General features: G+C 38.7%; 1 protein-coding gene across 2 annotated transcripts in view; it reads left to right on the forward strand.

Annotated features, from left to right (window-relative positions):
- atp13a3 (ATPase 13A3) overlaps positions 1 to 23,983 on the forward strand; it is a 75,074-nt gene that overhangs the window by 4,671 nt on the left and 46,420 nt on the right. For both annotated transcript variants that reach the window (XM_062028544.1, XM_062028545.1), the window contains exons 3-8: positions 13,481 to 13,553; positions 17,397 to 17,481; positions 17,552 to 17,725; positions 19,362 to 19,547; positions 22,748 to 22,818; positions 22,886 to 22,969. In XM_062028544.1, coding sequence (XP_061884528.1) covers positions 17,431 to 17,481; positions 17,552 to 17,725; positions 19,362 to 19,547; positions 22,748 to 22,818; positions 22,886 to 22,969 — 566 coding nt within the window. In that variant the 5' untranslated portion in view covers positions 13,481 to 13,553; positions 17,397 to 17,430. The remainder of the gene's footprint in view (positions 1 to 13,480; positions 13,554 to 17,396; positions 17,482 to 17,551; positions 17,726 to 19,361; positions 19,548 to 22,747; positions 22,819 to 22,885; positions 22,970 to 23,983) is intronic.

Genomic DNA, 23,983 nt, shown 5'->3' on the forward strand with positions numbered 1-23,983 from the left:
TCATGTTGTTACAACTTTGTGTCTTTGACGACTCATTTACGGCACTTCATGTTGTTACAACTTTGTGTCTTTGACGACTCATTTACGGCACTTCATGTTGTTACAACTTTGTGTCTTAAACTTTCATGCAGAGAGGGAAATCACAACTAAGTCAATTTAGCAAAAGTGTATTTATTAAACAGTTATTAAGCAGTGGCACAAACATTTCAAAACAGAAAGTGCAAGATTGTCAGAGACATTTTAAAACAAGCTATTAGTGCACTTTTGTGCATGATGTCACTAAGATGACATATCTAAACAACACTAAATTAAAGTGCACTTTTTGTACAGAACGCCACTATAATAGTTTAAAACAAATAAAGTGCACTTTTGTGCATGATGTCACACAAGATATTTCAATAAATGTCAAATAAAAATGAGCTGCATAATAGGAAATCAAATAGTGTATGTCCTTCGCTATGTGGTAGGTTCCTGCGGACGTTATCTCCTTCTGTTGTTGACTATTTGTTTCATACGGTGTTGATGTGGAAATGGTTGCCTCGCCATTTTGTGGGTGTGGCACCAAACGGAGATGTTGACATGCAAAGTTTCAAACACTCTTCATTCTCTAGCAGGTGACTTTTCAAATGATGCTACATATTAGCAGTAATGCTACTTTTTGTAGCAACACTTTCGCCCCATACTTGACAAATTACGGTTGTCTGTTCGACATCTTCCCGCTTGAGGCCAAACCACCGCCAGACGATGGACCCCGTGCTGTTTTTCTTGGGAATTAATTCTTCCTTCATTTGTTACCAGATTCACACCTTCTTTCTCTCGTATTACCACTCACACCACAGCTAACATTACCCATGCTGCCACCTCTCTGCTCAGCGAGGTCGTATACGTATGTGACGTATGTAACAAGGTGCGCTTGTTTTATGTCTCTATGAGAAGGAGAGACCAGAAAGAGTGAGAAGAGCCTGTAGTGTAATGCCAGCAGCTAAAAGCAACTGTGTGAGAATGTATACTCCAATATCACCATATAGTCATTTTCTATATCGCACAGAGACAAACCCGCGATATATCGAGTATATTCCATATATCGCCCAGCCCTACTTGTATAGCGCTTTTCTACCTTCAAGGTACTCAAAGCGCTTTGGACACTGTTTCCACATTCACCCATTCACACACACATTCACACACTGAATGTCATTGTATGTATGTATGTATGTATGTCATTGTATGTATGTCGTTGCGTCTGACCAGTCTTCCTCTCAGGGATTTAAAGTCACTGGTCAATCCCCAAGTTCTTTCAGATGACATATATGTTGAGTAAGAAGGACCATCAAGACAGAATAGGAATATTAGCAAGTTTTACTAAAGCTTTAGTAAAACTTACAATGCGGTGATACCAGCATCTAGAAGCCGTCTGAAAATCCAACGGGAAGAGACAACTTACTGAATATGAATACAGCCACTTTGTTCTAATACTGATAAGGTAAAAAGGGAGTATATCATACTCCCACATTCCAACGCCTTCAAGGTAAGGCACAGAGTTTACTTGCGGGCATGAGGTTCAAGCACAAAGAGTACACATGGGAAAATATTAGCTGCTTTAAACATGACTATGAAAAAAGAAAGAACTTTTAAAAATATATGCATTCTCCACAATGTCTATGTATGTATGTCATTGTATGATTGTATGTATGTCATTGTATGTATGTATGTGTGTCATTGTATGTATGTAAACAAGTCAACATGAAGTTAAGAATGAATAGTTGATTTTAAAAACGCTTTGTCAATCATTAAAGAGGCAGGAATGACTTATGTTGATGAATCTTCGTTAATGTTTGCTCATCTTTAGTTAGATGCTTACAAGACTCTCCATTGTTGTGTATAAAACAGTCATAAAGACTCTCCATTGTTGTATATAAAACAACCATAAAGACTCAGTATTGTGTATAAAACAATCATAAAGACTGTATTGTGTATAAACCAATCATAAAGACTCTGTATTGTGTATAAAACAATCATAAAGACTCTGTATTGTGTATAAAACAATCATAAAGACTCTGTATTGTTTATAAAACAATCATAAAGACTCTGTATTGTGTATAAAACAATCATAAAGACTCTGTATTGTGTATAAAACAATCATAAAGACTCTGTATTGTGTATAAAACAATCATAAAGACTCTCCATTGTGTATAAAACAGTCATAAAGACTCTCCATTGTTGTGTATAAAACAATCATAAAAACTGTATTGTGTATAAAACAATCATAAAGACTGTATTGTGTATAAAACAATCATAAAGACTGTATTGTGTATAAAACAATCATAAAGACTCTGTATTGTGTATAAAACAATCATAAAGACTGTATTGTGTATAAAACAATCATACACACTGAATGCATGCCCTTTGTAACATTGGAATTGTTTTGTTACTTGTTAAACTTATGTCACTACTCAATAAATTGTCTTACATAAACACATTTACAATTAGATTTTATTGCGTGTAGATTCTTATGTAACAATCTAATCTATGTCGATCCAAGTGAGGAATGACAACACTGATAACACACTTCAAGTGTCAGCATTGACCATATCTTCAACCTTATGGTGGTATCGGCATTCACCGTATCCCCAACCTTATGGTATCGACATTCACTCTATCACTAACCTTATGGTATCAGCATTGACCGTATCACTAATCTTATGGTATCGGCACTGACTGTATCGCTAACCTTATCAGTATTGGCGTTAACACACTTTTTGTGTCTTTTTAAGCATTGAAATCCAAAAAGGATGCATATTTTATTTTTTTACTGCCCGGTTTGCTTGTTTTTTAAAATGTGATCGATTATCGCTTTCCGCCGGTGTTTTGTTTAGTTGACATTTGCCGGGTCTAATTTACCTTCCCAGTTTATTGCATTTTTATTGGTCGTGAATGTTGATTCGACGAAAGTTTTATCAATGACAAATACCGCCTCAGTTTGACTGGGACAACTTTACCGCGAGGGGCTGTCAAAAGAAAGACTTGATGGTAAACACTAAGGGGAGTGTAAAGTCAACCTTTTTAACTTCATCCTGTGCCATGTCTCCAGTAAATGACTTTTTAGTCTTTGTGAGTCCATGGAAACTTCACTTTTATCTCTCGCTGGATCCACAGCATTCCAGGATGGAGACAGACTAGCTGTTAGCTGCAAGCTAACCAGCACCCGACCAGACTCCTCCACCCCAAAAACATACTTTGCAGGTCAACAAATATGTGCCTTTGGAAGTGTTAATGTGCGAGGAGTGTTGAAAAGGAGTCTCTTGGAGAAGTGGCTGACAAGTTAACAAGTGTCGCTCGATTCGCTGACAGTGATGTCATATAAATATAATTCACTTCACTTCATCGCTGACAGTGATGTCATATAAATATAATTCCCTTCACTTCATCGCTGACAGTGATGTCATCACCGTCAAGCAGAAATGCTGACTGTGCGTTATGATAAATGCTCTGCTTTTTATCCATAGACTTATCAGATGTATTTTTTTATAATCTACAGCAGGGGTGTCAAAAGTGTGGCCCAGAGGCCATTTGCGGCCCACAGCTAATGTTTTAAAGGCCCACGGTACATTCTAAAAATACTATTAAAATAAACAAAAACATTACAAAAGTGGGGGGGGGTTATTATTATTATTATATTATATATATATTTTTTTTTTCATAAAGAAATACAATCATGTGTGCTTACAGACTGTATCCCTGCAGACTGTATTGCTCTATATTGATATTTAATGTATATATTGTGTTTTTTATGTTGATTTAATAAAAATAAAAATAAAAATTATTTATTTATTTTTTTTAAATTTCTTGTGCGGCCCGGTACCAATCGGTGGTTGGGGACCACTGTTGTAGAAGATCCTCTTAATATTTCCATAGTGCAGTGTTTTTCAACCTTTTTTGAGCCAAGGCACATTTTTTGCGTTGAAAAAAATGCGGAGTCACACCAGCAGCAGAAATCATTAAAAGACAAAACTCCGTTGACAGTAAAAAGTCGTTGTCGTAATTGTTGGATATGACTTTAAAGCATAACCAAGCATGCATTAATATAGCTCTTGTCTCAAAGTAGGTGTACTGTCACCACCTGTCACATCACGCCCTGACTTATTTTGGCTTTTTTGCTGTTTTCCTGTGTGTAGTGTTTTAGTTCTTGTCTTGTGCTCCTATTTTGGTGGCTTTTTCTCTTTTTTTGGTATTTTCCTGTAGCAGTTTCATGTCTTCCTATGAGCGATATTTCCCGCATCTACTTTGTTTTAGCAATCAAGAATATGTCAGTTGTTTTTATCCTTCTTTGTGGGGACATTGTCGATTGTCATGTCATGTTTGGATGTACATTGTGGACGCCATCTTTGCTCCACAGTAAGTCTTTGCTGTCGTCCAGCATTCTGTTTTTGTTTACTTTGTAGCCAGTTCAGTTTTAGTTTAGTTCTGCATAGCCTTCCCTAAGCTTCAATGCCTTTTCTTAGGGGCACTCACCTTTTGTTTATTAGACACCCCTTTACCTGCACACTGCCTCCCGCTGTTTCCGACATCTACATAGCAATTAGCTACCTGCTGCCACCTACTGATATGGAAGAGTATTACACGGTTACACTCTGCCGAGCTCTAGACAGCACCGACACTCAACAACAACATGTCATTACTGGTTTGCAAAAAGTATTTTTTACCCCAAATAGGTGAAATTAGATAATCCCCCACGACACACCAGACTGTATCTCACGGCACACTAGTGTGCCGTGGCACAGTGGTGAAAAACACTGCCATATTGCACATTCCTTTTTTAACTAGCTGATAAACATCTTATGGCATTTTGGGCCATTTTCAGGCACAAATGTGGTGTATGATTAATGACAATGTGTTTGTATTATTGCTGGGAGTTGATTAACAGTAGCTGAATATGTAGCACGTAGCCCTCATGTCTGTACAATGTATCTTTGCCAGGAGATTAAACAGCGCTCATGTTTTTGGGACAAGAGGGGAAAGGCAGCTGGTCCTGTCAGACATTGATCAACGTAATAAATAAAGCGCATGATTATTCTGCCTGAAGAATGGAGGGGAAGTGATAAAGAAAGCACATTGATGATAAGAAAGCATGCTTCCATGAATTATGGACTCATGTTCATTGTTCACCCTTTTCTATTTGTGCCTGTGCTGAAAGGGGAACTGCCCTCTTTGGGAATGTTGTCTATCAGTCACAATCCCGAAGAAAGACAAGAACACATATGTTTTTTATTTTTATATGGATTCTAACTCATAAATAAACACTAGTAAAAGTCAGCTAACAAAGCTGTTAATGGGAGTTTAGCTATTCTGCCTAGAAAGTGCTCTAAAACATCCATTAACATTTTATATACTTACATAAATATATAAGCATATATTCTATATGTAAGTATATATCATTATATTTATATACATATATAATTATATGCGTAATGCAGTAACATTCATGATAACATGGGATATTTACATATTTTAATCATTTTAAAGCAGCGTTGCTTTGTCCTTCAATAACAACAACTAAAGTAATCGGGGCAGACTTCATGACAGACAACAATTACTTTGGGACAAATGATGATTCAGAACCTTGTATTTTTGAGCCTGAATATACAGAGGATGGTAACACGTTTTAGAAGCTGAGGGATAAGGCAGATCCAGCAAGTAGCCAGTAGCAGTAGTGCTAAGCTACACAGTGTTTCCCACACATTCATTTATTTGTGGCGGCCCGCCACGAAAGAATTACGTCCGCCACAAATAAAATAAAAAATATTAATATTAATAAAAAAACTTTTTGTCCTTTCCAGCTTCTCAGGCAAATCATATAGTTGATGTAGATGCCCATAGAGGCTGTTCAGATTTACTTTACAAAAGAGAAGTGTAGGATACTTTTCTTGTTGCCTTATTTGTATTTGACCACTACTGTTTTCTGTTTATTTGTTACTGACTGTGGCAGGACAGCTCTGCATCTGTTTCACTTTATGTTGCTGGTAAATAATATGGTTGTAGTAGTAGGCTAAAGTTAAATTATTTAGTATGCACTAATTAAAGGGGCAGAGCTTTAAGAGAAATTTGAGCTTTTATATTTTATAAGATATATTTTTTGTAAGAACCACAATTAATAAATATATTTCAGTGAATAACTTATTGTTCAAATCTGTATATAAATATGTACATAAAGTGTTGTAATTATATTGTAAAATGGATGGATGGATGGATGGATGGACGTTTAAAACAAAACTGTTATTATTAATTAGTAAGTATACATTTTTTGAGCCTTTTTAGAGAAAATCATATTGTAGTAAATTTTGCAAATTACTCGATGATGTCATGGTGACCACGCCCATAGCCACGCCCCCACCGCCACAGGTATCTTGGCAGTTTATGGGAAACACTGCTACAAGATTGATTGATTGAGAAGTTTATTGACGTCTTAAAGAATTGAATCCATGTAATGTAAGGGACGGCGTGGCGAAGTTGGTAGAGTGGCTGTGCCAGCAATCGGAGTGTTGCTGGTTACTGGGGTTCAATCCCCACCTTCTACCTTCCTAGTCACGTCCGTTGTGTCCTTGGGCAAGACACTTCACCCTTTGCCTCTGATGGCTGCTGGTTAGCGCCTTGCATGGCAGCTCCCGCCATCAGTGTGTGAATGAGTGAATGTGGAAATACTGTCAAAGCGCTTTGAGTACCTTGAAGGTAGAAAAGCGCTATACAAGTATAACCCATTTATCATTTATTTATTTATCAATGCTTTAAAAGGGCAAATGGATGGCACAAAAAGCCTAAAGGCTTGTTTCCATTGTTGTCCATTAAATATTAATCACATTTGATACATTCAATAAAAAAAGATATATAACCTATAACATGTATATAGAAAATTACATTAAAAAAATTATGTACATATACACAGTATACATGTCAGGTGATTTGAAAAACAATATATAGTATATAGATGTATAAACTACCAACATAATAAAACGGTCACTTACTGTACAATGCCTGCTCTCACTGGGATAAAGACTGATGGCATGTTTATATCTTCCCGTTTTTTTACTAAAAATTGTTTATAAATTATGTACATATACACAGTATACATGTCTAAGGCTAAAACGACGCGTCGACATGGTCGACGTCATCGGTTACGTAAATACGTCGACGCCGTGTTTGTGCGTCGACGTGTCGCATATTTACGTCACACTACCGTCATGGCGGAGCGCAAAGCAGACGGTGCGAGCGAGGGGGGAAAAGCACGCCAAAAGTCGTCAAAAGTGTGGGAGTATTTCAATACACGGCCTAATAATGTTGTTGTATGCACACTGTGTCGAGCGGAAATGGCCTATCATGGCAGCACAACGGCTACGAACGAACATTTGAAAAGACAACCATCAACCATCAATCGTCCGCGTTAGCATACGTTGTCATCATTACACAAAAACCTGAATGCGTCATTTGTATCTGCTAGGGGTGTAACGGTACGTGTTTTGTATTGAACCGTTTCGGTACGGGGCTTTCGGTTCGGTACGGGGGTGTACCGAACGAGTTTATAAGCTAAAGCTAACTTTAGCTGCTAAAGTCTTAACAAGCTGCTTTGCTCCTTCTGCCTCTGTCTCAGCACCCAGCATTGTCCCACCCACACAACCATCTGATTGGTACACAGAAAGCGCTAACAGCCAATCAGCAGTGCGTATTCAGAGCGTTACCAGCCAATCAGCAGTGCGTATTCAGCGCGCATGTAGTCAGCGCTTCAGCGTCGAGTAGATAGGTGTTTAGCAGGTGAGCATCGGGCAGCGGACTCTCCCCAAATGATAATAAACACCTCCCAGTCAACTACTAGTAACATCACTATGAGCCCGTTGACCTTCTAGAAACTTAAACTGCAGCTCAGCTCACTCGCAGTCCTGGCTTGAGGTGAAGGCTAATTACCTCTCAGTTCCAGCCACATCGACCCCTTCTGAGCGCCTATTTTCAGCTGCTGGGAATATTGTAAACAAGAAAAGAAGCAGCCTCACCCCAGAGCATGTAGACATGCTAACCTTTCTTCATTACAACCGTTAGTCACTCACTGGAATGAGTACAATTGGTTATTGTGTACTGTGTTGGACTGGATGTTTATTTTGCACATTTTAAAAGCAATACTTAATGTTTACAGTGCTCCAGAATATTTAGATTGGCACTTTTTTGTATTGGATGTCTATCTTTATTTTTGCACATTTTAGCAAATAAGCAATACTTTCACTTTTGTTGAAATGTTTACACTGTTGTTACAGAATATTTAGTTTTGTACTTTTTTGTATTGGATGTTTATCTTTATTTTTGCACATTTTAAAGCAAAATAAGCAATACTTTTACTTTTGAAATGCTTATACTATTGCAGAATATTAAGATTTGCACTGGATGTTGACTTTTATATTTGCACATTAAAAAGCAAATAAGCTACTTTTAATTTTGTTAAATATTAAAAGTTTTAAATGTTTACATTGTTACAGAATATTTTGTCATGTTGTTGTCAATGTTGACTGAGTGGCCATACTTTTTTTTTTTTTTGTAAATAAAAGCCATGCCTTTTGAAAAAACTGGCCTACATTTATTTTTTCATCTTCATTTTAAATAAAAAAATAATCGGTAAAAGGAAAAATAATCTATAGATTAATCGAAAAAAAATAAAAATCTATAGATTAACCGATTAATCGAAAAAATAATCTATAGATTATTCGATATAAAAATAATCGTTAGCTGCAGCCTTATAACATGTCAGGTGATTTGAAAAACAATATATAGTATATAGATGTATAAACTACCAACATGATAAAACAGTCAATTACTGGACAATGCCTGCTCTCACTGGGATAAAGACTGATGGCATGTTTGTCTTCCCGTTTAGATAAAGAATTAGTCAAAATCCTTGCAAACCGTTAAAAAACAAAAAAAATAACTGTGTTGTTATTTGCCAAAATCACCTATGGTAAAATCATCCTCATTTGATCATGTGACGTTACCCCTTTAAGATAATGGCCTGTGAGAAATAAATGACTTTGGCAATTTTGTGAACATTCCTCTGTGACCTAAATAGGAACTGTACTTTTTTGCCTATCGTTCACAATCATTAAAAAAAAACATAATTCTGTATAGCTTTTAATAAGCCAGAAGAATATTTAACGTTTCCTCTGTGTCAGGTTAAAAAAAATAGACGGTTTTCGCCTTGCATAGGAGAGTTTTAACTTGCACTTACAGATGTAGTGACCAACTGTAGTTACTGACAGTGGGTTTCTGAAGTGTTCCTGAGCCCATGTGGTGATATCCTTTACACACTGATGTCGCTTGTTGATGCAGTACAGCCTGAGGGATGGAAGGTCACGGGCTTAGCTGCTTACGTGCAGTGATTTCTCCAGATACTCTGAACCCTTTGATGATATTACGGAGCGTAGATGGTGAAATCCCTAAATTCCTTGCAATAGCTGCTTGAGAAAGGTTTTTCTTAAACTGTTCATTAATTTGCTCAGGCATTTGTTGACAAAGTGGTGACCCTCGCCCCATCCTTGTTTGTGAATGACTGAGCATTTCATGGAATCTACTTTTATACCCAATCATGGCACCCACCTGTTCCCAATTTGCCTGTTCACCTGTGGGATGTTCCAAATAAGTGTTTGATGAGCATTCCTCAACTTTATCAGTATTTATTGCCACCTTTCCCAACTTCTTTGGCACGTGTTGCTGGCATTAAATTCTAAAGTTAATGATTATTTGCAAAAGAAAAAAATGTTTTTCAGTTTGAACATCAAATATGTTGTCTTTGTAGCATATTCAACTGAACATGGGTTGAAAATGATTTGCAAATCATTGTATTCCGTTTATATTTACATCTAGCACAATTTCCCAACTCATATGGAAACAGGGTTTGTAGAATGACATCTGTGAATTAGTATACACAACAGTTTTGTAATATGAAATTAATTAATTAATTCAGTCATTATTAACATACTGGGATGAAGAATATCTTCTTTTCAATAAGGTTGAAAGTAATTTTCATAATTCTTCTTCTTTGTACTTTGTAAGCACTATTAATTTGAACAACCTCTTAAACTGGATCATATCAGTACAATGTTTAACTTCATTACTTAATCCATTCCATCATTTAATTCCACATACATCCTCTTTAGTTGAGAAGAATTGTTGTACGTTCTTTGGTAGCAGGTTATAGTTTGCCTTGTACATCAGTTTAGCTGTTTGCAATTTTACCAAATCATCGAACTTTAATATTTTTGACTCAATAAATAAAGTGTTTGTACGTTCTCTATATCCAACATTATGTATCCGTCTAATTGATATTTGTTGAATGAATGAAGTAACGTTTCTGACAACCTTTTTCCAAAACACAATATAGAATGTGAGATATAACAGGATAATGCATAAATGTATCATTTGTTTTCAAAACGCTTACAAAAAAGTGGGACCCCAAAAATGTACTGTGGGACCCCATTTTTATGACTTGATGGGGTCCCCATCTTGAAAATTCCTAGCGCCAACACTGGAAGGTGTGTGTATATTTAGCACAGGGCTGAGGAATGGGGGAGCTGTGCCAGTGCCTTGTGCAGGGGGTACCCGGGCAGTGGAAAGTGACACATCAACCAGAATGGAAGCGGAAAGGCTCTGCCGCCTTGGAGGAGCCATTCAGCAGCTGTTACGCATCTCGTGGAAATCCGGGGTCAGGTGCATGCTCTGTTATCTTGAAGACCACAATGGATGGAAATAGCTGCAGTGCTAGCAAGTCCCCACCAATGATATTCAGCAAAACAAAAACTAAAAGTTTGGAACCTTTTGAAAATTTTACAACAAGGACGGACATATATACAATAGCCCTGGAATTTGTAAGATATGCAGAGCAGCTCTGAAGTACACTTGAGATTTCATTTTTAATGATTGGACAGAAGGCCAAGACAATAGTACCGAACTACAAGTGTAATAAATTAGGGATATGCTAAACGGTATCAAAGTTTTTCGTAGCTCAGCAGCTAATTCTGTGTGGAGCTGCTCCCCTAAAATGAACAACAATCCCCTCCATTACGGCAAATAAGCTGCAATTTCTGGTTTCATAAGTATCATTACCAAGCATCATTATCTCTAAACATGTCTGGGAGGAACACCAAAGCCAATTTCCAGGTGTCAGGTTCAAACACTGATGACTTCTATTAAACAGACAAGAAGCAAGGAATCATGCAGAGACAGACTTCAATTTGGCTCAATGAGGAGATACGTATTGGGCTGTACACTCAGTTACAGTTCCAACCTACGCCCTAAGGCACAGCCCACGTGCTCCACTATTTATTCGGGAGGTCCCTGGTTACATCACTGAGGCTGCTTCTGAATGGAAGGGGGGTCATTTCAGCAGCCCCAGTTAGACACAATATATGATTATTCAGAAATGGAAATGTGCTGACACTCGTGATATCGCCCTGTCTCTGCTTTGTCAGCGTCACGGTACTCGATGTTCGCCCTTGGCAGTCAGCAGGCCGGGTCTGGACACAAACACTGATACGAGACGACTCGCAATCCAAGATTGCAAGTTGTCCCTTTGCACAGATAGAAAAGTACAACTTCAGCACAATTGATAATAAATATAGCAACGGCCTTTAAGCATAAGAGTTGTGTGATAACTTACACATAATTATTCTAACACCAGGTGAAACTGAGGACTGGTGAGCCACCCAGGAATGAAGTATTGAGTAGTGGAAAGACTATTTCAGCTCTTTTCTGAACAATGAGAGTGGCTTGACTCCGTCAGCCCTACCTCCTTCGGCAAGAAAAGACCTCTCCATCAGCACTAGTCCTGTGAAGAAACAGCCAAAACAATTACAGCCATGAAAATCAAGAAAGCAGCTGGCCTTGAGTGTGCCATTACTGCAGAGGCTCTCCAAGGAGGTGGTGCCCATATGGTTGGTGCCATCCATGCCTGCTGTGGGTTACAAATGTCATCATCACACTGCCAAAGAAGGGTGATCTGTCTCTCATGACCACCTGGCAAAGTATCTAAATAAGATCCTCCTTAACCGGGTTTGGCCTCACCTAGACTCTCTGCTATGAGAGGTTTTCGTCTAGGTTGCAGCTGTGCTCAGCAAATCCATATTTTGAGAAGACTCATGGAAGGTTTTAGAGAATACCAACTTCCATTAATTGTTACCTTTTATTGATTTTAAGAAGACCTTTGACCACATCAATAGGTCTGTGATGTTCTCCATCCTACGTCATAATGGCATCCCAGAAACCATGGTCAATGCAATTCAGGTGCTGATACCAGCTCTAGCAGTGCCGTGGTGGTTGATGGACGTATCTCCAACCCATTTAGTATCACGACAGGAGTGCTTCAGGGTTTTTATCATTTTGGCCGACTACCTGTTGCTAAGATCTTCAAATTGTGACTCTAGAGTTCTGACGTTCCCACGCAAATCAAGAAGGTATCCTGCAAAAGTCCTAAATTACTTGGACTTTGCAGATGACATGCCCGAGTCCTCCATCTCTCTTGTTCAGTCCTTGGAACCAGAACTGCCAACGCTGCTGCTGACCTTGGACTTGTCATCAGTGCTCCCAAGACAGTGTATAGTGACCAATTGCTGTCCACAGCTTCCTAGGAGTGTATGGTAGTACAACCAACCATGTCTCAAATACCACGGCTCCATGATGGCATCTCGCAGAAGGGATTTCAAGAGAAGAAAAAAGTTTGCATGCACAGCATTTTAGAAGCTAGAACATCTGTGGAGATGCTCCAACATCTTGATCTCCACCAAGGTCAAATTGTTTAATACCACATGTCTCACTGTCATTTTGTACAGCTGTGAATCGTGGGTCCTGTCTAAAGCAACGGAGAGTGAGATTAATGCCTTTGGTATCTGGTGTTCCAGAATTATGCTCAACACCAAGAGAATTGACAGGGTGACCAATGCTACCATCTATGATCTGCTAGTGGAGAATGGCAGAACCTGGCCTGGTGATGAGCCATGTAAGGAGTATGCTCTGTATACTCTGCCTCATGGGAAGAGGAAGCCAGGAACCCTGTTCCTCAGATACATGCAACACCTTTTGGGAGACGCAGACAACATGATGAGCCCAGAGAAGCTGTCTGAATTAGTGCAGCATCGTTGTGGGTGGAGGAAGCTTGTATTTGCCTGCTCTGCAGCCGACAGACCATTGTTACACTGTCAATAACACTCACCTAAAATATATGGAGACATTTACAGTTAATACATGTGATCGGTATTGGGATCTGCCAATCTGCCTCTTGGATGACCGTCTCTAAATCGGGAGCATTGAACCCTGATAGGAACATCCCCAGTGTGAACACACCCTTTGTCCTGTAATGTCTCAAATGTAGAATTTCCAAGTATTTTAATGATTTCCTGATGAAGGCAACGGTTGTTTGTCTTTTCTTCATGTTGCACTTTTTTGTGACTTTTGTTTCCAGGTTCCAGGTTGGTGTGGTAAGAGCAAGCTGACTGCAAGAGACCACCTGGGGCAGTTTGTCCCTGGCTCTCAAGGTAGAAAAACACCAACTTTCCAAGATTACACACACACACACTCACAGGCAAAGCTCAGTGCCACATTTGTTTTAGCTTAACTCGAAGTTTACACACAGAACTTGTACTTTCCATTGTAAAAACAAATTAACCGTATCATCATTATCCACAAAGTCAGCCAGTAAAAGGACAAAAATAATTCCTGTTGTATATCATGTATACTTTACATCAGTGTTTTTCAACCTTTTTTGAGCCAAGGCACATTTTTTTGCATTGAAAAAATGCGGAGGCACACCACCAGCAGAAATCATTAAAAAACGAAACTCAGTTGACAGTAAAAAGTCGTTGTCACAATTGTTGGGTATGACTTGAAACCATAACCAAGCATGCATCAATATAGTTCTTGTCTCAAAGTAGGTGTACTGTCACCACCTGTCACATCACGCCATGACTTATTTAGAGTTTTTTGCTGTTTTCCTGTGTGTAGTGTTTTACTTCTTGTCTTGCACTCCTATTTTGGTGGCTTTTTCTCTTTTTTTGGTATTTTCCTGTAGCAGTTTCATGTCTTCCTTTGAGAAATATTTCCCACATCTACTTAAACAAGTTGAAAAACTTATTCGGGTGTTACCATTTAGTGGTGAATTGTACGGAATATGTACTTCACTGTGCAACCTACTAATAAAAGTCTCAATCAATCAATCAAAATCAAGAATATTTTAGTTTTTTTTATCCTTCTTTGTGGGGACATTGTTGATTGTCATGTCATGTTTGGATGTACATTGTGGAAGCCATCTTTGCTCCACAGTAAGTCTTTGCTGTCGTCCAGCATTCTGTTTTTGTTTACTTTGTAGCCAGTTCAGTTTTAGTTTCGTTCTGCATAGCCTTCCCTAAGCTTCAATGCCTTTTCTTAGGGGCACTCACTTTTTGTTTGTTTGGTTTAAGCATTAGACACCTTTTTACCTGCACACTGCCTCCCTCTAGACAGCAGACACTCAACAACAACACATCATTTGCAGACTATAATTACTGGTTTGCAAAAAATATTTTTAACCCAAATAGGTGAACTTAGATAATCTCCCACGGCACACCAGACTGTATGAAAAACACTGCTCTACATTACAGCCTTACTTTATTTAATTTTATACATCCAATGTGGGTAACGACTACGTGACAGTCATGAGTTTGAGATGTCATGTTTGACTATTTCTCAGTCAAGTCAGATTCCTTGTTTGTTGTTGTGTGTCCACTGTCTGTCAATCCTACAATATTACCACAGCATGACTCCGATCCTCAACCTTCAATGTTTAACTGTGCCACAAAACCATTTACTCAGAACAGAGAGGAAGTGGATCCCAAAGTAGCACATTCAAAGCCCGAAGTAACCTATTAACTAGAAGCGAAGAAATGGCAAACCAGCCCGCAGAAACATCCGAATGACCGAGCCATGTACTGAAAGCAGCCCTTTATAGTGTACATGGGTGTTGCGTTACTTTGAGGTGACATTCAATGACTATGTATAGTTACTATCTGCAGTAGTACATGGGTGTTACATTACTTTGAGGTGACATTAAATGACTATGTATAGTAACTATCTGCAGAAGTACATGGGTGTTACATTACTTTGAGGTGACATTAAATGACTGTATAGTAACTATCTGCAGTAGTACATGGGTGTTACATTACTTTGAGGTGACATTAAATGACTGTATAGTAACTATCTGCAGTAGTACATGGGTGTTACATTACTTTGAGGTGACATTAAATGACTATGTATAGTAACTATCTGCAGTAGTACATGGGTGTTACATTACTTTGAGGTGACATTAAATGACTATGTATAGTAACTATCTGCAGAAGTACGTGGGTGTTACATTACTTTGAGGTGACATTAAATGACTATGTATAGTAACTATCTGCAGAAGTACATGGGTGTTACATTACTTTGAGGTGACATTAAATGACTATGTATAGTAACTATCTGCAGTAGTACATGGGTGTTACATTACTTTGAGGTGACATTCAATGACTATGTATAGTAACTATCTGCAGTAGTACATGGGTGTTACATTACTTTTGAGGTGACATTCAATGAGACTTGCTGACACCTGTAGAAACCCTGGATACGGTCCACAGTACTCAGGGCCTGTAGTGGGCTGCCTTTGTGGAATACCAGGAAGGGTTTGGTCCCACCCTTGTATAGCTGCAAGATACAATCAGCTGAGGGCAGCAACATGGTGCCTGTGCCACTTTACATCCAAACATTTCTTTGTGCCACGTTATTTGCTGCTTTAGTGTTTTGTCTCTCTGTCGTTGATGAAAACCATCGTTGAGATAGTCCCTCTCTAGTAAAGGAGGGTTAGACTTGATTCAGGTATGCCATGTTCTACGACGGCCTGCTGGACTTTCTGACTGCACCTGTGCAATCCAAGCGTTGATGACTTCAGCCATATGTTGCAGTCTATGAATATCACTGGCATCTGGGCCACTCCAAGGAGGAAGCTGCATGGCGGCAGTTCTGCTCAGGGTGATTTGAGGTCAACTTGGAAGTTTTTTCTCTGTGAAGACATTGACGATGCAGAAAGCCTGTTTTGGAATAGTAGGAGTAGGTTTTGTTTCAGTCCAAATCCACTCGGTTAAATCATATCCTCATCTTCTGGATGAGGGAAACAGTCCTGTAGATGGTGGTGTGATGCATCATCATGTGTCTTAAACCTGGATTACTCTCTCACTTTGAAATAGATTACCCATGAGATGTTTTTCATGTGTCTTGTCTAGGGTTGCAAAATTCTGGGAATATTCAATGTTGGAAACTTTCCATGGGAATTAATGGGAATTAATAGGGGATATACATTGAATGCAACATACTAGATCTTGCAGCATGATTATTAGCTAAAACAACCTGATTTAATGCAAATTCAGTAGAATTTCAACCCTGCACTGTGCATTCCTCCATCACATGTGCAGTGCATTCTTCCATCACATGCACAGATAATTCCCAGCATGCTACACACTACAGCAGGGCTATTGAGGCCACACTAGTATTTGAGCCCAATGACTTCATCCAGTCAAGTAAGTGTTGATGATATTACTGGGGTAAATATATTTGATCTATGGTATTTAAGTGTAATAGAGGTGTAATTGCTTGTTACTGTATGACTGTAGACTACTCCAGCAGACTTCCACTCAAGCTAGCTAGCTGTTCCTGTACTTGTTAAATGATTTTGGGGCCAATATCTCCAGCTAGCTAGGTTTATGTACCACCACAGTCTCATAATGAACCGAAAATATTTCTCCATTAGCCGTGATGCTAATTTTGTAGCTAATAGTTTGATTTAGCATACTGATTGAGTGTTCATTTATTCATCTAGCCTATTTCTATTCATTTGTCCATCAGTCAAATATTTTTAAAGACTACTCCAATTGTTTAGCTAACTATTTATATCTATGTGTGGCATTGCCTTAGTGTTTTACAAGAATAAATAAAATACAAACAGAATAATGCCACGTATGATGTGTGGAGACATTTCACCCCAACCAATGTAGGCATGAAGGCGGTGTACATTTGCAAATACTGTGCCAAGAGCTACGTCAAAAATGCCACAAAGATGCAGCAGCATATAGACAAGTGCCCAATAATATATCATTATTGTAATTCACCATTAATTCCCATTAATTGCCAACTTTGAATATCAAAAAATGGTCAATATTTCCAAACTTCCCGAGCTTAAGTTTCCGGAAATTTACCGGAAACTTTCCACCCCTTTGTAACCCTAACCTTGTCAAACATGTCTGAAACCAATCCTCACCATCGCCAAGTGGACCACATGGTCAGAGATATGTTTAAAGCATGACTTGTGTGTGCAGCGATCAAGGAGGGCTTTGCCATCTGCTGTGCATCATGGAGAAGGAAGACCTGAAGGTCCTCAACAAGGGGGAAGAAGAAGAGATGGTCAGCGTTCGTCTCACTGCATCTCTTCAAGTGTGCACACCATTCATACCTTCCCACTTGTACTGTGCAGGAGCTGCAAGGCTTCCGTCTGTGCCCTTGGCGACTGGCACTGGTGGGTGTTGGGGTCCTGTGTACAGGGGGCTTCCTGCTCCTGCTGCTCTACTGGATGCCAGAGTGGTGCGTCAAGTCCACCTGCATCCCCACCTCCGCCTGTGATGCTGAAGTGGTGTTGCTGCGCTCCACGGTTGGTTACCCTTCTTCAATGTTCCTTCTGCATACTATTTCTATTTTGGGGGGAATACAGCACACTCTGCATGTACACTAGTACTCATTTACTTACAGATGAGTGTTGTGCTTAATCGTTGACTAATTAGTAGAAATTGACCAATTATCTTATGTGCATTTATAGTTAAAGTACCAATGATTGTCACACTGAAACGCCCACCGGAAGAGGCGCTTTAAGACATGGCTAGCTAGCTAGCAGCTAAAGTCCAGCCCCAATCGGCACTGTTTTAGCTACTTCTAAATCACTAATCCTCGCCTCAATGGCGACAAATAAAGTATGTTTCTTACAAGCATCATTATCACTGCAGGACGAGGAATATCTAAACATGTTTCACTACACACCGTAGCTCACGGCGTCAAAATGTAAACAAACGCCTCTGGTGGATCGACACCTGACATCCACTGTAATGATACCAAGTACAGTAGCGTATCTAGTCGGTACTACTACGGCATCACATCATGTTTGGTTTTTTTAAAATTTGTATTATGTTTATAAACTCGGGAAACATGTCCCAGGACACATGAGGACTTTGAATGATCCTGTAACTACTTGGTATCAGATTGATACCCAAATGTGTGGTATCATCCAAAACTAATGTAAAGTATCAAAGAAGAGAAGAATAAGTGATTATTACATTTTAACAGAAGTGTACATAGAACACGTTAAAACAGAAAATAATCAGATATTAACAGATTAATAATTCATTTTCTACCACTTGTCCTTTATCATGTGTACAAAATAATAGGTGTATAAATGACACAATATGTTACTGCATATGTCAACAGACTAATTAGGAGTCTTTGTTTGTTTACTTACGACTAAAAGACAAGTTGTCTAGTATGTTCACTATTTTATTTAAGGACAAACTTGCAATAAGAAACATGTTTAATGTACCCTAAGATTTTTTGTAAAAATAAAGCCAATGACATTTTTTGTGGTCCCCTTTATTAAGAAAATGATCAAAATAATTTTGGTACCGGTACCAAAATATTGGTACCTGGACAACAGTAGTCTCAACTATAATCTACATGAAGGAGCCCACAATTGTTTTGATTGAAATGTTGACATTATTTCAGGATTCCTCACGAGGAATAAAGTGTTATAAAAGTGTATACAATGTAGTAGATGAGTTATTGTGATGTAGACAAATGTCATATTTTGCCCTATTTTCTCAGGAGATTTTGAAATGTAAATGTTGATGCTCCTCTTAGACACATGTAATAAAGGTGTTTGATGTTTTTTGATGATAAACTAAACATGTCACTACTGGTCCCACCTTTCCTACATAATAGTGTTAAAAACAACATAAAGCCTGGTCCAGATGTTTACTGACATAATATTCATGTTAAAAGACGTTTACTGCAAAAGAATATCGCTCCAATTATCTATTATCAGCCTCCTGTACTACTAATAATTGGTCAAAAATTCTACTGGTGTATTTCTACTCATGAGGTGACAAAATGCAGTATAACACAAAAGCTGACAAAGTATAAACACTGACAGGCCCAAAATAATTCCTTGCACATGACACAGTGTGCTGCGCTCACTTCCTCTTCCACGACATCCAACAACGCTAAGGCTTTTTATTCCACAGGATGAATTCCGGCGCTGGTTCCTGGCTAAGGTTCGAGTGATGCTAGCCCCAGGGAGCAACCCCTTCCACAGCCTGGACACCCAGACCACCTCCCCTCCCTCCCCTCCCTCCCCATCCATGGCCAATGGAGACACCCGGCCCCCTCAGGAGCTCATCAGAAGATATGTGGACTACCAGCCCACAGCGGTAGGCAATGACTTTCACACTATTTATTGACATGTACATAGAACTGGAGTAATGCCTTATTGTGTGAATGTTCCAAAGCATGGTTTTCTACACCAACATTCATCTATTTATTATTATTATTCTCCAGATTTTGGCGCTCTACCTTCCATGTTTTTCACCTGGTTCAAACCGTTCCAACTTCAAACTGTTCAGCCTATTTGGGAATCGAGGGCTTTCCCTTGACAAATTCCAAAAATTCCCAGATTTCCCAGAATTCCAGGTTTTACAGGACATTTTTCCCCCTTCAAAATTAATTATCCATTCTTCAAACTTCCACCATTACTACATTTTTCAAACCATTTCACCTTCAACATATTCCACTCATTCAGGAATTATGTGCTCCCTTTCAACAATTCTATAAAAAAATTCCCGGATTTCCTAGAATTCCCAGTTTTTAGGGACATTTTCCCCATTCAAAATAAATTATCAATTTTTCAAACTTCCACCATTCCCACATTTTCACCTTCAACATATTCCACTCGTTCGGGAATTATGAGCTCCCTTTCAACAATTCTATAAAAAAAATTCCGGGATTTCCTAGAATTCCCAGTTTTTAGAGACATTTTCCTCCTTCAAAATTAATTATCCATTTTTCAAACTTCCACCATTTCTACATTTTTCAACCGATTCAAACCATTTCACCACCGACATATTCCACTCGTTCGGGAATTATGTGCTCCCTTTCAACAATTGTATAAAAAAATTCCCGGATTTCCTAGAATTCCCAGATTTTAGGGACATTTTCCACCTTCAAAATTAATTATCCATTTGTCAAACTTCCACCATTTCTACATTTTTCAACCGATTCAAACCATTACACCTTCAATATATTCCACTCGTTCAGGAATTATGTGCTCCCTTTCAACAATTATTAAAAAATAATAATTCCCGGATTTCCTAGAATTCCCAGTTTTTAGGGACATTTTCCCCCTTCAAAATGAATTATCCATTTTCCAAACTTCCACTATCCCACATTTTTTAACCGATTCAAACCATTCATTATTAATATTCTCGAGGATTTTGGCGCTCTACCTTCCATGTTTTTCACCCGGTTCAAACCGTTCCAACTTCAAACTGTTCAGCCTATTCGGGAATCGAGGGCTTTCCCTTGACAAATTCCAAAAATTCCCAGATTTCCCAGAATTCCAGGTTTTACAGGACATTTTTCCCCCTTCAAAATTAATTATCCATTCTTCAAACTTCCACCATTACTACATTTTTCAAACCATTTCACCTTCAACATATTCCACTCATTCAGGAATTATGTGCTCCCTTTCAACAATTCTATAAAAAAATTCCCGGATTTCCTAGAATTCCCAGTTTTTAGGGACATTTTCCCCATTCAAAATAAATTATCAATTTTTCAAACTTCCACTATTCCCACATTTTTTAACCGACTCAAACCATTTCACCTTCAACATATTCCACTCGTTCGGGAATTATGAGCTCCCTTTCAACAATTCTATAAAAAAAATTCCGGGATTTCCTAGAATTCCCAGTTTTTAGAGACATTTTCCTCCTTCAAAATTAATTATCCATTTTTCAAACTTCCACCATTTCTACATTTTTCAACCGATTCAAACCATTTCACCACCTACATATTCCACTCGTTCGGGAATTATGTGCTCCCTTTCAACAATTGTATAAAAAAATTCCCAGATTTCCTAGAATTTCCAGATTTTAGGGACATTTTCCCCATTCAAAATTAATTATCCATTTGTCAAACTTCCACCATTTCTACATTTTTCAACCGATTCAAACCATTACACCTTCAATATATTCCACTCGTTCAGGAATTATGTGCTCCCTTTCAACAATTATTAAAAAATAATAATTCCCGGATTTCCTAGAACTACCAGTTTTTAGGGACATTTTCCCCCTTCAAAATGAATTATCCATTTTCCAAACTTCCACAATCCCCACATTTTTTAACCGATTCAAACCATTTATTATTAATATTCTCCAGATTTTGGCGCGCTCTACCTTCTACGTTTTTCACCTGATTCAAACCATTCCAACCTGAAACTGTTCAGCCTATTCGGGAATTGCGGGCTTTCCCTTGACAAATCCCCAAAATTCCCAGATTTCCCAGAATTCCAGGTTTTACGGGACATTTTTCCCCTTCAAAATTAATTATCCATTTTTCCAACTTCCACCATTTCTACATTTTTTAACCAATTCAAACCATTTCACCTTCAACATATTCCACCCGTTCAGGAATGATGTGCTCCCTTTCAACAATTCTATAAAAAAATTCCTGGATTTCCTCGAATTCCCAGTTTTTAGGGACATTTTCCCCATTCAAATTGAATTATCCATTTTCCAAACTTCCACAATTCCCACATTTTTTAACCGATTCAAACCATTTACACACATTCAACTCATCCTGGAAATTCAAACAACCCATATTCCCCGTTCAAAAAATTTCCAGGATTCCATTTCTACATTTTTTAACCAATTCAAACCATTTCACCTTCAACATATTCCACTCGTTCAGGAATGATGTGCTCCCTTTCAACAATTCTATAAAAAAATTCCTGGATTTCCTCGAATTCCCAGTTTTTAGGGACATTTTCCCCATTCAAATTGAATTATCCATTTTCCAAACTTCCACAATTCCCACATTTTTTAACCGATTCAAACCATTTACACCTCAACACATTCAACTCATCCTGGAAATTCAAAACAACCCATATTCCCTGTTCAAAAAATTTCCAGGATTCCTGTTTTTTTTCTAGCCTTGATTCCAACCTTTTTTGTGCAACTCATTTAAACCGTTTCACTGTCAAAACATTCCGCTAACATCCCACTTTTTTCCAAAAATTCCCAAATTTCCAGGAAGTTCCCATTGAAGTGAATGGGACATTTTTCCAAGTTGCACAATTCCCACATTTTTCAACCTATTGAAACCATTCCAACATCAACACATTCCACTCATCCTGGACATTCAAACTAACACTTTCCCAAGTTCCAAACCAAATTCCGTTTTTCCTGGTAATTCAAACTCTTCAACATTCAAACTATTCTTACATTCATACTACATTCTGTCAGCATTTCAGTTCAACTTCAGCATTGGAGCATTCACACGCCATTCTTTCAGGAATTGCCTCATCTGGTTAAAAACTGTTCCCAATACCGCCTCCCTGGTGTGTGTCTTTCAGATTCGTTACTTCACGCTCCACAGCACAAAGTACTATTGGAACGAGCGAGTGCAGAACTTTGAAGACTTAACGTGAGTACACCCAGTAGTAGAACAGTTGTGCTGCCGGTGCAACGCCAACAACGACTTTGTCTGACAGTGGTCTGGAGGATCTCAATGTGAGCTGTGCTGCGCTCCACTCGGAGCACAGCAGGGGTCTCACCAGGAACCAGCAGGAGTACAGGTGAGAGATGTTGGGGAGTAACCATGTCATCGTTCCACATCACGTACAAGTACTTTGAACCCAGTTTTATTTCTAGAATAAAGTGGACACACAATAAACACTCTCTTGGCGAAGAAACATGAGAAAATACCGTAATTTCCGGACTATAAGCCGCACCTGACTATAAGCCGCACCAGCTAAATTTAGGGGTAAATACAGATTGCTTCATATATAAGCCGCACCTGACTATAAGCCGCAGGGTTTTGATGTGTAATTACCGTAGTATATAGGGGTTCCTGCTACCACGGAGGGGATTGTTGGGACAGAGATGACTGTTTGGGAACGCAAAGCGTCCCATTTATTAACAATAAATCTTTCAATCATTCAATCAAACTTTCACATCTTTGACATGGCGAACAGCATTCATGCAGAGTACAAATAATACAACAGTGCAAAGTAATACAAAGTGCTCGCCTGTACGTTATCAAAATAACCAGCCTACCGGTATATGAAAAGTCAGTCTTTAATCATTGCGTCATCGTCTTCCTCCTGTGTACTAAAACCACCAAAATCCTCTTCGTCGGTGTCGGAGAAGAACAGGCCGTATATAAGCCGCACCGTTGTATAAGCCGCAGGGACCAGAACGAGGGGAAAAAGTAGCGGCTTATAGTCCGGAAATTACGGTATGTTTATCCTCAGTTTTAATTAGTAAAGGTTTAGTGTTTCATTAATGATAAAGGCAAAATGGCTTGTAGACACATACATGTCATATTACTCATCTATCACTGTCTACTCAGAGCACAGCCTAGGTTCAATGTATACTGTAACACACAAAGTGTACTGTAACACACAAGTTTGTGCATGTGTGTTGTCACGTGCTGTAAGACAACATCATAATACGGGTTGTACGGGTTGTACTTGTATAGCGCTTTTCTACCTTCGAGGTACTCAAAGCGCTTTGACAGTATTTCCACATTTACCCATTCACACACACATTCACACACTGATGGCGGGAGCTGCCATGCAAGGCGCTAC

This window comes from Entelurus aequoreus, linkage group LG19, assembly GCF_033978785.1.
Source record: "Entelurus aequoreus isolate RoL-2023_Sb linkage group LG19, RoL_Eaeq_v1.1, whole genome shotgun sequence".
Lineage (NCBI taxonomy): Eukaryota > Metazoa > Chordata > Actinopteri > Syngnathiformes > Syngnathidae > Entelurus > Entelurus aequoreus.